Raw genomic sequence first — 14,256 nt, forward strand, 5'->3', positions numbered from 1 at the left:
TGTTCTGTGCTGTACTGTTCTATGTTCTATGTTCTATCCCAAGGGTTAACACTGAGTGGGTAAACTGTCACCACGGCGTCAGGCGGCGGGGTTTACGTCTGACAATCATTCTGTAGATTCTTGGCCCGAGCGGCATGCTGTTACCATGGAGACGGTGGGCGTGACCGGACGATGTCAATCACTCCGACTTTTAGCGCTGAGTGGGCGAGTGTCACCATGGAAGCAGTGGTTGAGTGTGGCTGCTGTCAATCACACTGCGGCTAGTCCTGAGTGGGTGAGCTGTCACCATGGGGATAGTGGGCGGGAGCAAGCGCTGTCAATGATCCCAGCGGCCGTGTGGGTGGAACTCAGGGTGGTTTGGTTGCGGGCAGTCTCCCAGCAACGGGTTGTTCCCCACTGAGTGCGGGATTTGATCGGGGCCAAGGAGCCTTCTGTCCCGGGGCAATGGAGCCATTGCCGGCCAGCTTTTATGGGAAGTTCGATGAGAAGAACCCGGTTGTATGTTCACTTGAACAAAAGTTGATCCTCTTTATGAGAGATATGGAGAGAGTGACCTCCTACCGCTCGTACAGAAGAGGGTAAGGCCTGGAAACTGACCTCCCGTTTGTATAGAACTGAAAGCCCCCTTTCATGTTGTGTGAATTGTTATAGCTGCTGTTTATATTTAAACTCAATCAAAGCCAGTAGTAATCACAACAACGAATTTGTTGTTTCTAATTTATTTCTGGCCTGGACTGGAAAATGGGGTACCTATCCAATTAATATATATTAAACCGATAAATTTTAAATAGTATTTAAATTCATTTGCTGGCAAAATCCCTACTGTTTGTTGTACACTTTAATGTCAACATTTATCAGTTTCAATCTCCTAATGCCATTGTAATGTTTCCATTGGCTGCTTTCTGTGCAAACTTGTCATGTATTTCAGTAAAGAAATCAAGTGATTTGGGAAAAGTCAGGAAAGTTGAGTTGAGTGTTATCATATCAGTCATGGTTTCAAGGGGATCAAAACTAGGAACTTAACATTCAAAAGTATTTAACCTTTCAGAAAGATGACAGGATGGAAAAGCTGGTGGGGTAGCGTTGTTCATTAGAGATGAAATGGGGACAGTTGTGAGAGATGATCTAGGCGTTGATGATACGGAGTCCAGTTGGGTGGAAGTAAAAAAAACTGCAAGGCAAAAAAATGCACTGGTAGTAGTGTACAGATCCCCAATAGTAGTCACTTTTTTGGAAAGGCAGTAAATCAACAAATAGGAGTATGTAAAGAATTTAGAGCAAAAATTATTGGTGACTGTAATCTTCATGTTGATTGGATTAATCAAATTGGAAGGAGTAGCTAGGGCAACAAATTCATAGAGTACATTAGGGATAGTTTCTTTGAATAACATGTTCTGGAGCCAACCAGGGGACTGGCTATCTTAGATCTGTTAATAAAGCTGTTTTAATCAATGACCTTGGAGTAGAAGTTCTCTGAGAGGGCGTAGTGATCAGGGCATAATAGAGTTTAACATTCAGTTTGAGAATGAGAAGTTTGAGTTGGAAGCAATAGTGTTTAACTTAAATAATGAGAATGACAGTAAGCATGTAATGGCTGACATTTAAGAGAGTAATTCATGACTCTCAACAAAATACATTCTGTAAGGAGCCAAGATTTGGAGAGGGATAAACAACTATGACTAACCAAGAAGTTAAAGAAAGTATGTAGAAGAGAAAGGTGTAGCTACAAAAATATTGGATGCATTGGTTGTAACTTTCCAAACATCTTTGGAGAATTACCAGAGATTTGGAAAACTGCCAATATGACATTACTATTCAAAAAGAGGGGCCAAAAGTGGGTAACTTGTATGCCGATTAGCCTAATATCTCTTGTTGGAAAAGTATTGGAATCAATTAGTATGTAAGTATTATTATCCAATCAAGCAAAGTCAGGTTGACTTCATAAAAGGGAAGTTATGTCCTTTATTAGTTTTTTTTGAGTAAGTCTTAACCAGAGGAGCTGGAGAAGAACCAGTAGAGGTGTTGTATTTGGATTTCCAAAAGTTGTTTGTCAAGATACGTCATAAAAAGTTAAGTCATAAGAGCCCATGGTGTTGGAGGTTGTGTATTTAGTATGAATAGAAAATTAGCTAATGGGCAGGAACCAGCAAGTGGGGATAACAGTTCTTTTTCAGGTTGGTGATCTGCAACCGGGGGGTTTCATGGGGATGCGACACTGCAGGTGTTTGCAATATACATGAATATTTGCAGAAAGGAAGTGAAAATACAGGAGGCAGGTTTGCAGATGACACAAAAATAGGTGGAAAGACAGGTTGTGAGATGGATACAGGCAGTTTATAGAGAGATATTGATAGGGTAAGAAAGTGGGCAAAAATGTTGGCAAATGGAATATAATGTGGGAACATGTAAAATTGTTTACTTTGAAAGAGAGAACAAAAGACCAGGGCGTTACTTAAACTGGGAAAAGCTGCAGTAAGTGGCAACACAAGGAACTTGGGGGTAGTTATTCAAAAAGCTAGCTCACAAGTGCAGCCGGTAATCAGGAAAGCTAATGGAATGTTGGTCCTTATTCCAAGGAGGGTGGAATATAAGAGTAGGGAAGTCTGGAGTCCTATGAGCACTTTGGTCCCCTTATTTGAGGAAAGATATCATTTCATTGAAGGAAGGTTCACTAGGATAATCCCTGGTATGGAGGGATTGTCTTACGTGTAAAGATTAAACAATTTGGGACTCTACTCATGAAAGGTGAGAAGAATTAGAGGTGATTTCATTTAAACACGTAGGATTCTGAAGTCCTTGACAAGTAGATACTGAGAGGATGTTTCTCATTATGGGAGAATCTCGGACCACAGGCATAGCCTCAGAATTAATGGGCACCAATTAAAGACTGAGATGATGAGGAATTTCTTCTGTCAGGCAGTTGAGAATCTCTCGTAGCCACAGAGCTGTGGGGGCAGAGTCCTTGTGTATATTTAAGCCTGAGGTGGATAGATTCTTGAATAGCTGGGGATCTGAGTTTTATGGGGAAAAATGCAGGAAGTGAATGTGTGGAATTTCAGATTAGCTATGATCCTATTGAATGGTGGAGCAGGCTTGAGGCACCAAACACCTTACTTCCTAATTCTTATGGTTATGATCTAATTGAATGTTTGTGTAGATTCTAGTTGGCCTGAATGGCCTCCTTTTGCACCATCTTATAGTCTTTGTAACTCACCTGCCAATGGTGAGACTGTAATGCCTTGATTTTGTGCCCGCTCTGAACTGCAGAAATAGTTTGATGTTTGAAGAGGCAACTTGATTTATGTAGTGGACCTAACTTGGCATTTGGTGTGTTCACACTCTCTAATCGTTATCAGTACACATTGTGGTAGAATGTTATATTTATTGTTGTATACTTCTGAAACCTCTGCAGCTCCCTGAGATCAGTGCAACCTGGTGACTAACAGATGCACAGCTTTGTTCTTGTGCCTGAAAGGGCTCAAAGCCCCAGAAAAATGCAATCTCAGCACTGAACGTTCAGAGAAAACTGGCCCCTGTAAGTAGAATGGACAAAATCTCTCAGAAGGTGCTTATTCAATCATGGCTGGTTCTCTGCTGTGTTATCAACTGATAGACTTACTAATGGGCCAATCAGCAGTAAATACAAGAGGAACTTAATCAATGATTGGAGGGACAACAAACATTAGGTAAAATAAGGGGTGTCAGTGACCCTTCCTGGGGCCATGTGTGCTTTTGCCCAGTCCATGGGGAAGTTATGGTACCTTTTCCAAGGTTTGATGGTGTGCCTGTTGCTGTGCTGTCATGGTGGTGTCTGCCAGGTGGCCCTTTGCTGCAGCTATGGGGTCTGTCGGGTAGTTCTGGTGTGGGAATGAGTGATGGGGTGGAGGAAGCTTCAAACAGGGTAGAGTGAGAAGTTGCTGGTAAGAAATGTGAGGTGGGTGCAATAAGGAGGTTCCAAGGGGAGTAGGATCAGGTAGGTGGAAGACAGAAACTCCAAGTTTCTGGTGGAATACGAAGGACACTCAAAAGATGCTGGTAGAGGTATAAGGAGGTTGCAAGGGGTAGAGATACAAATACATTGCAAGATGGGAGGACAAGATGGCTGTGAGGGGACTGGAGAAGTGGGATACTGCAGGAATGGTGGAGAGGGGAAATGGAGAAAGAGGTGGCAAGAGGGAGTAGGCCCAGTGGGCCAGAGTTGGAGAAGTAGGCTTCATGAGATCTGTGGAAAAGGAAGAAAACTGTTTGGGGAGAGAAGAAGACTGTTGAAGGGGTGAGAGAGAAGAAGGAGGCAAGGGAGAGTTGAGATAGATGCAGGGGGTAGAGAAGGAGTCTGCAAGAGATTTGAGGGAGAAGCTGCAACTAAGGGAGAGGAAAGCTGCAGACCGAGAGACATACAGTTTACAAATTAGTGAGAAGCTTGAAACCTGTCAGCAAAGGAATATTCTCCTAATTTGGAGCTTGGAAAACTTTAAGTCACTGAGGTGCAATGTTTTCCTTGTGTGTGAATACTCCAGCTAAAGGCTGCATATGTTCAGGATCTAGTATCTGGGAAACATGCAGTAGGTGCTATTGTAATGAATTCAGTGTCAGTGGTTAAATTATATCTGAGATATGAAGAAGGATAATAACTGACCGGTCAAATTCTTCTAGCTTTGCATATATCATAGGAATGCCTTAGTTGTGATATCTCCAGTCTATAGAAGATATGTTTAGGGTGATGGTTTGGTATGCAGAAATGTGTCTTAAGTTATTTGGAAAAGAAGGACTAATTAATTTATATTTGTTGTCTTGCACTAATTTAAATACTGTAGCAGTTTATATATACTACAGTGCCTTGGAAAACTCAGGCTTTTGCATCAGGTTCTTGTTGACATCAGCAGCTTTCTGGAACAAGTTGTCCTTCCCAGTTGATCAGGTGGGCACATATTATGTTCACCACAACTTGAATTAGTTCACCTATGATTAAGTGGCTCCTAATAATCCTTGCAACATATTTCAGTCTACTGACCACTTACATGGATTGGCCATGCTAAATTGCCTATAGTGTCCAGGAATATGCAGGCTAGGTGGGTTAGTCATGGCAAATGCAGAGTTTCAGGGATATGGTGTTGAAGGGGATTTGTTGGGTCTGTGTGGGATGCTCTTTGGCAGGTCGGTGTGGACTCAATGAATGGGCTGCTTCTACAGTGTAGGGATTCTATGTTCCATGCACCTTGTGGATGATCAATGCCATGTTTGTCAGTGATGACTCTCACTGTAGCCATTGTTAACAATAGGTGGACCTCATTGAATATGAGTCACCTGATTGGGGCTGTTAACCAGGTCTAATCAGGGACCCGTAGCTGACAGATATAAACAGGAATGTCAGAGGCTCTGTTCACTCTGACAGCTGGCTCTGAGGAAGCCAGACCAGTGACAAGCACTGTGTACATATAAGTAAAGGGTGACTTGGTGACACAACACCAGACTCTGTGTAGTTATTTCACTCACATGTGTTACGCTAGCTGGATTCCTGCACAGGCTGCATACATGTGGCAATAAAAACAGCACCCGATGGTTTTTATGCAAGTCTGTGCAAGACATTCTGAGAACTCAGATAGTAAGAACTGCCGATGCTGGAGTCAGAGATAAGAGTGGAGCTGGCACACAGCAGGCCAGGCAGCATCAAAGGAAGAGGAAAGTTGATGTTTCAGGTCAGGACCCTTCTTCAGAACTGCTGTGATTCCTTTTGTGCCTGTCATAACTCCAAGCAGAAGCTGATGGCACACTGTAGCACAGAGCGAACATCAAATTTTACACTTCATCTTCGGTTCTGCGGCTTAAACTTTGGCATAGATTACATGCTGTGGATTTTCCTCCACTGTCCCATTCAATGTCAAGCACAATATTGAGGTGAAGTGGATGGCAAGGCTTACCTTCATATTCCTAACATAACTTTCTTGACATTTCTGTCTTGACCCTGTAACCCTCCCTATCTGTTGCACATAACTGTCAGGAGGGAAGAAGAACAAAATAAACAGCCAGGTTTCTAGGCTGAGTGCCACTATACACACTGACCTGAGGGTACATCTAGAGAAAGATGACTAAAGCCTATAAGGTCAAGGAGTAGACAACCAACTAAAGATGTATAAAATTGTGAGGTGCAGAGAAGACTTTTCCCTTTGATGGAGAGATCGATGAACAGGGCGCATAAATTTAAGGTTTAGAAGAGATGCGGGGAAAACATTTTCACCCAGAGGGTAGTGGTTCTGGAACTCACTGCTTGTAAGCATGATAGATGTAGAAACCCTCACAACACTGAAGTAGTATTTAGATGTGCACTTGCAATGCCAAGGTCTACAAGGCTGTCGGCCAAGTGCTGGGAAATGGAATTAGAATAGTTAGGTGGTTGCTTTTGACCGGCTCAATGGGCCAAAGTGCCTTATATGTTGTAGACTTCTATGATGGAATGTATGAATCTCTAACGTAACTCAAACAGAGTTATGATTGCAGTCTGCAAAATGCTCCCCCGCTGACACTTCAACAACTTGCCCGTCTTCATTACCTAAAAATAAGTCCCAGACTGTCCCCTCTTTTGTAGAACCTTCAATGCATTATCTTAAAAAGACCTTCCTAATGCATTTTAAGAAGCCACTCCCTCTGAACATCAAAATTCAAATGATTCATTTCAGTGAGCTCCATGGATAGAAGCCATTAATTGCCTTTCCTCCAATAATAATGCCATATTTTTGTGTATGTTTGTACATGTGTATATAGGAAGTTTTATAAGTGGGTTGGATTTCTAACTAGCAAAGTTACATGCTGACAGTTCATAGGCATTTACCTATAGCTAGAATCTTTTTATTTGCAATAGATGGTAATTCTCCATGGCAACACCTCGACCAGTTTACTTGCCAACTGATCAGCACTGTCCTCTCATGCAATATAATGTTGTTTCTCGCCTACAATTTATATTTCGACAAAAAGCTTTGATATAATATGCCATTTTCAGCAATATTCGATTTCTGTATTACCAAAAGATGATTTGTAAAGTTCGAAACAATTTCTTAACTCACTGCGTCACTGATGTCTAGGAGACGGAGAGACCCATGAGATCTTGGCCGCATATGCTATATCATGTGATTTGTAGAGTGTTCAATGTCAATTTGTCTGCTACCCATATTTACTTCAATAATTTGCAATGGATGTGAGAATATGAGTTATAAGGAAAGCTCCAAGTTCAAGTTCTCTCTGTAATAGAAGTGTGTCATAACATGTTCAAATAGGGGTGATATAAAATATTTACATTTTTAAAAATAAGCTGCATATATATTATAGATTGTATTACTGTTTTAATTTGTATACAGTCAGAATCATATAGAACTGAAACAGACTCTTTGGTCCAATTTGTCCATGCCGACCAACTTTCCCTAACTAAACTAGTCCAACTTACATTTGGCCTATATCCCTCTAAACCTTTCCTACTCATGTACTTGTCCAAATGTCTTTTCATTATTGTAACGGGACTGGCATGTTTCACTTCCTCTGGCAATTTATTCCATGTACGAAGTACCCTCTGTGTGAAAAATTTGCTCCTCAGTCCCTTTTGAATCTTTCTCCTCTCACCCTAGGGAAAAGACCTTTGCAACTCACCTAATGTATGCCCCTCATGATTTTATAAACCTTTATAAGGTCACCAACCCATCAACCTCCTATGCCCCAGTGGAAAACATCCCAGCTTATCCAGCCTCTCCATAACTCAAACTCTCTAGTCTGGGTAATGCCCTCGTAAATCTTTTCTGAACCATCTCCAATTTAATAATATCCTTCCTGTATCAGACTAGAACTGCAGAGAGTACTCCAAATTGTTATCTGTTCAAAACTTTAAAAAGTTATGTAGGAACTGGAAATCTCACACTTTGTGTTCTTTAAAAGGAATTAACTGCTCTCTGGCCAAATTTATAACATAAATTTGATGGCCTGACAGGCCGTAAATCAGAAGTCACACAATACCAGGTTATATTCCAACGGGTTTATTTGAAATCACGTGCTTTCAAAACATAGCTCCCTCATCAGGTGAAGTGAGAGAGAGGCACATGGAGAATTTATAGGTAGAGCGATCAAAGGAGGAGAGATCAGCGAATTATTATTTGACGCTCCACTCTCAATTTGTATGATCTTTTGATCTCTCTGCCCTTGATCGCTCTCTGCCTATAAATTTTATGTTTGTGTTCTTCTCTTTCACTTCATCTGATGAAGGGGCTATACTCCAAAAGTTTGTGACCAAATAAACTTTTGGACTATTATCTGGTATCATGTGACAACACCAGCACCTCCACACAATGGCCATAAATCAAGCTCAGGTCCCTTCTGTAAAATGTGAAACTAGAAGAAGCAAAGTCCAACAACTTTTCCAATTCCACAAAAGTCTAAACAACTGACTTGTTCTCCATTTATTGGTAAACAGGTCTTGCTTTTCTATTCTACTGCAATGTTTGAAATATCTTCATAAATTTACTTTAGTCACTTCCCCAATCTCTCAACCTCATCACACCAAAGCATGATTCTATGAAGGGCCAATCTTCAAAATTATGTTTACATGCCCTTGTTAGATTATCTCCCACTCCCTAATCTCACTTTTTCTGAGATACTTGTTCTCAAGTCTCAGTGTATTTTAAATGTGTAATTTCATGCAATAATTTTAAGGGTAATCGCATGATATTGATTTAGTTATTAATGAGTTATGTCTTAGAAGTTAAATTGTCTGTTTGTCCCACATCTACTACAGGAGATGACTTATTAGCTATTCCTCTATTTTTATTCAAGAGCTAATGAATTATTTTGCATCTGGAATGAGTATGAAAAATTGATACCAGTTCGTTATTACCAAGAAAAACTACTGAAGATTGGAAGTTTTCTAGTACAACTGAAGGTACATCACCATAAATTAATGTTTTGATAGAATCAACAGAAGAAGTTTTTTTTACCTGTAATAAAATGTCAATCCTGAAATTGTCTGCACCATTATGTTAAATTAATATTTATTTATTTATATTGCATCATTGTATATCATCTTGGCTCCACTCTGTCCACTGTTATGTCAGGAGCTTTTGGGTAAAAATCAAGTTCAGATGTGACAAAAATGTTCTGGCTTGTCTGTTCATGTAGATACAGTAGATAGCGAGTTTTGAGAAGATTTGTAGCTCAGGTTGAGTTTCTGGATGTGAGTTTGCTCGCTGAGCTGGAAGGTTAGTTTTCATGAAAACTAACCTTCCAGCTCAGTGAGCAAACTCACATCCAGAGATATAGTAGATTCAGTGGTACTGTTTAACAAAGGATTGGTGTGATCACCTGATCTGACCAACATTCTTCATTTCACACCATTATGCACTGCTAAGTCAGTCATTCATTTCAGATAGTTGTGTTGCATTCCTAACACAAAATTACCCTACTCGTATTGGATTAGTAAGCATTGTCAGTTCAAATACTTAAAAATCTCAAACTGGTTTCTTTATAGACAAACTGATGACTCCAGTTACACAGCACTTAGCGAACACAGCGTAGCATGGTGCTTTCTGGGCTCAATGTTTCTGGTCATGTAATGCCATCTGGTCCTTTGCTCATTGGCTTACTCAACTCTTAAAGCAGGACAGCTCTCAAAGTGATAGCACGCTTCCTCTTTAGCAAAGATTATGTTGCATGAACCAACAGTAAAAATACTTATTGAATAGATAGTTGCAAAGGATATTTATGCCGAAACAGGAATTGTACAGTTTATACATTTGAGTCTGTATAGCATTTAAGTGGTTTGACAATACTTCTGGACCTCATGAAGGTATAACCTTCTGGAGATTTAAACTTCACAATTGGTTGTTCTGTTGTGTGTTGTTAGCGCGTTGGTTGTTTTCACAATGGACTTTCATATCTCCAGTATTCAGGTGTATCTTTGTGTGTGTATTTGATGCACAGTTAGAGTACTGATGGCTTTTTTGAGTTGACTTCTATGTGGTTCCTTTAGGTGTTGGGAGGTGGCAGTTTGTAATAGTAAGACTCTGACCTGTCCTATGCACTGAATAAGTTATACTGCACCTGCAAGTTGGTTATGTACCATCTTCATTCTCCCTTGGTTCGCAAGAAATTTGTCAAGTATTTCTGAGAACTTGGACAGGCAATTGCTTGGCAGTGTTGTTCTAACTTGCATTCTTGAGATAATCTGCCTGTGTTAGTAAGCAAGAGAAATATCTCTTGGGAATGATTCAAAAGAGTCAGGGTGCAGAGGTGAGTCATAGAGTCATACAGCACAGAAGTAGACTTTTCGGTCCAACTAGTCGTTGCCAACCATAATTGCAAACTAAACTAGTCCCACCTGCCTGCACTTGGCCCATTTCCCTCCAAACATTTCTTATCCACGTACTTGTCTAAATGTCTTTTAAATGTTGTGATTGTACCCACATCCACCATTTCCTCTGGAAGTTCATTCCACACACAAACCGCTCTGTGTAAAGAAGTTGCCCTTCATTTCCTTCTTAAATCTTTCTCCTCTAACCTTAAAAATATGTCCCCCAGTCTTGAAATCTGCCACTCTAGGGGAAAAAAAAAGAAACCTGCCATTCAGCTTGTCTATACCCCTCAAGTTAAAAACCTCCATAAGGTCATTCCTCAACCTCGTGGTCTTCAGTGAAAAAAGTCCCAACTTATCCAGCCTCAGCTTATAACTCAAACCTTCCATTCCTGGCAACATTCTGGCAAATCTTTCTGAACCTTCTCCAGCTTAATAATATCCTTCCTATAACAGAGTGACCAGAACAGGACATAGTGGTCCAGAAGAGGCCTCACCAACATCCTGTACAACTTCAATGTAACTCCTGTGAAATCATGCCGGACAAATCTATTAGAATTCTTTTGAAGAGGTAAATGAGTAAGTTAGACAAAGGAAAACCAGTGGAAGTGATCTGTTTGGATTTCCAGCAGCCTTTGAGAAGATGCTGCACAGGAGGCTGCTAAATAAGATAAGAGCCCATGGTGTCAGGGGAAAGGCAATGGCATTAGTAGAGGATTAGCTGACTGGCAGAAGGCAGGAAGTTGGATAAAGAGATCTTTTTCAGGATGGCAGCAAATGACTAGTGGAGCTCTGTAGGAGTTAGTCTTGGAACCTCAACTATTCATGTTATACATGAAAAGTCTGAGTGAAGGAACTGAGCACATTGTGCCTCCTGCAAACTTAGCAACAAAGATAGGTGGAGGAACAGGTAATGTTGAAGAAGCAGGGAGGCTGCAGAAGGACTTGGACAGGCTAGGAGAGTGGGCAAAGAAGTTGCAGATGGAATAGAATGTGAGAAAATGTGAGGTTAAGCACTTTGGTGGGAAGAATAGACGCGTATGCTGCCTTTTAAATAGGGAAAGCCTTCTGAAATCTGAAGTGCAAGAAGTCTTAGGAATCTTAGTTCTGGATTTTATTAATGTTTGTTAAGGTTCAGTTAGGAAGACAAATGCAATGTTAGCATTCATTTTAAAAGGGCTAGAATACAAGCACAGATGCACTACTGATGCTGTATAAGGTTCTAGTCAGACCACAGTTGGAATATTGTGAGCAGTTTTTGGCCTTATACTTAAGGAAGGATGTGCTGGCATTGGTGGGGGTGCAGATAACATTGACAAGAATGATTGTAGGGTGAAGGGCTTGACATATGAGAAGTGGTTGAGGACTTTGTGTCTAAACTCAGTGGAGTTTAGAAGAATAAGGGGTGGATCTCATTGAAACTTACAGAATACTGAGGGATCTGGATAAAGTGGATGTAAAGGAGATAGCTCCACTAGTAGGACAGACTAGGACCTGAAAGCACAGACTCAGAGTAAAGGGATAACCATCTAGAACTGAGATGAGGAGGAATTTCCTCAGCCAGAGGGTGGTGAGCATGTGGATCTCATTGTCACAGAAGTCTATGGAGGGCAAGTCATTGAGTGTATTTAAGACAGAGATAGATATATAGGTTCTTGATTAGTAGGGACATCAAGGATTATGGGGGGCAAGGCAGAAGAATTGGGTTGAGAAACAGATCAGCCATGATCAAATGGCAGAGCAGACTCAATGGGTAGAATTCTAGTTCTTCTTCTGCCTGGATATCTTATGGTCTTATGGTTTGGTGTAACAATATGAAAATCCGGTTTTCTTGCCCTGAACTTCATGCTAATTAACTTGAGAGTATGAACCAGTTGCTCGGCAAGACAGTTGAATCTGCGATAATATGGTGACATTGTCACGTGCTTTATTTCCCGTTTGGCATACATGTCCCTGAAAAGTATGCATATCTATTGTGGCTTATTATTGGGTACAATCTTTTTAGCTGGACCAGGTAGAATGACTATTGCACTCATTGCCTGCCACAGGCACACTTGAATTGCCTTTTGACTGTCTGACAATTGGAAAATTTGAGAAAGGACTGAGTTGTTGCCTTGTATGATGAATAAATCAGTTGCAATTTTGTACCCTAGGACTTGGAATGGAATTTTGAGTGTGTAGAGGTTATTTATGTTGCTGTGATTGGAGCCTTTGTCACATCTCACAGAGCCTCACGGTCTTCTCTGTGGTATTTAAACCTTGGTTAGTATGCAGTATCTCATGTCGGAGGTCTTGATTGCACCATCGTGGCCCAGACGTGGCTGTTAAAATATCATAGAGCTTTGTGTACAAACACTGGTTTCCCTTTGAAAGCCATGACTCTTGGGGTACCTAGTTCATCTCCATATGGTCAAAGTGTGTGGGGTGTTTGGAACCCCTTGCATCATTATTGAGCCATTCCTCGATGATAGATTGTCGTGTTGCCTTCGGTCATGGATTTCATGGGGTTGCAAATGAGCTCACCAAAATTCATCAAATCAGGCATAGGCATGTCTTCCATCTCAGTGTCTACACTGTTTTCTTGTAAGTCTGGTGGAATTTCTGAGTTTGGTGATCCGTTCAGTGTGTCCATGATAGCCAATTCAGTGTGAGGTCTATAGCAGACATTGAAGCCATACCAGGTATGTGTACTAGACATTGTTGCAGTGTGGGTGGTGCACTCATAAATGGTTTGCACCCAATAATTTTCGGCGGTTTATGCCACACTTACACAGCGAACTGCTTCCCCGACAGTTAGATATGGAATCATGAGACACAAAAAAACTAAAGTGAGTATTTCATTCAGTGGGTTGGAACAATTGGACTGAGCTTGCATTAGACCTTTGGATTCACATGCAATTGGTTTGCAATGTTGCATAATGCACACTGTAAGCCCTATCTGAGACTTTCAGGATTGCCTCCTTTGATCATTATAGTACTGCATACATGTTTCTACTGACCGTGTTTGTTTGGATGATTTGATGTGTCGATGGTCCTTCTGCCATATATTTGGAACAGTTTTCTCTTAATGGTGATCTTTATTTGAAAACTTTGTGATATAGAACATAGAACAACATAGAACAACACAGCGCAGAACAGGCCCTTCGGCCCTCGATGTTGCGCAGACCTGTGAACTAATCTAAGCCCATTCCCCTACACTGTCCCATCGTCAACCATATGCTTATCTAAGGGCTGTTCAAATGCCCCTCATGTGGCTGAGTTAACTACATTGGCAGGCAGGGCATTCCACGCCCTTACCACTCTCTGAGTAAAGAACCTGCCTCTGATATCTGTCTTAAATCCATCACCCCTCAATGTGTAGCTGCACCCCCTTGTACAAGCTGAAGTCATCATCCTCAGAAAAAAGACTCTCACTGTCCACCCTATCTAATCCTCTGATCATCTTGTCTGTCTCTATTAAATCCCCTCTTCGCCTCCTTCTCTCCAATGAGAACAGATTCAAGTTCTTCAGCCTTTCTTCACAAGACCTTCGCTCCAGACCAGGCAACATCCTGGTAAATCTCCTCTGCACCTGTTCCAACAATTCCACATCCTTCCTGTAATGGAGCGACCACGCAATATTCAAAGTGAGGCCGCACTAGCGTTTTGTACAGTTGCAGCATGTCATCACATCTCCGGAACTCAATCCTTCTACCATTGCAACCTAACACACCATCAGACTCCTGAACAGCACTATCAACCTGGGTGGCAATTTTCAGGAATCTATGCACATGGACACCAAGATCCCTCTGCTCACCTCCACTACCAAGAATCTTTCCGTTCTGCCTTCCTATTATTCCTCCCGAAGTGAATCACTTCACATTTATCCGTGTTAATCTCCATTTGCCAACTTTCAGGCCGATTCTGCAGTTTATCCAAGTCTTCCTGCAACATTC

General features: G+C 41.2%; 1 protein-coding gene across 1 annotated transcript in view; it reads left to right on the forward strand.

Annotated features, from left to right (window-relative positions):
- The first annotated feature begins 331 nt into the window (after positions 1-331).
- The window catches only part of LOC125463059 (cilia- and flagella-associated protein 54-like), a 437,943-nt gene continuing 424,018 nt past the window's right edge, over positions 332-14,256 (forward strand). The window contains exons 1-2 of the mRNA XM_048553715.2: positions 332-578; positions 8,809-8,914. Of these exons, the coding sequence (XP_048409672.2) occupies positions 445-578; positions 8,809-8,914 (240 nt within the window). The 5' untranslated portion in view covers positions 332-444. The remainder of the gene's footprint in view (positions 579-8,808; positions 8,915-14,256) is intronic.

This window comes from Stegostoma tigrinum, chromosome 25, assembly GCF_030684315.1.
Source record: "Stegostoma tigrinum isolate sSteTig4 chromosome 25, sSteTig4.hap1, whole genome shotgun sequence".
Taxonomy (NCBI): Eukaryota; Metazoa; Chordata; class Chondrichthyes; order Orectolobiformes; family Stegostomatidae; genus Stegostoma; species Stegostoma tigrinum.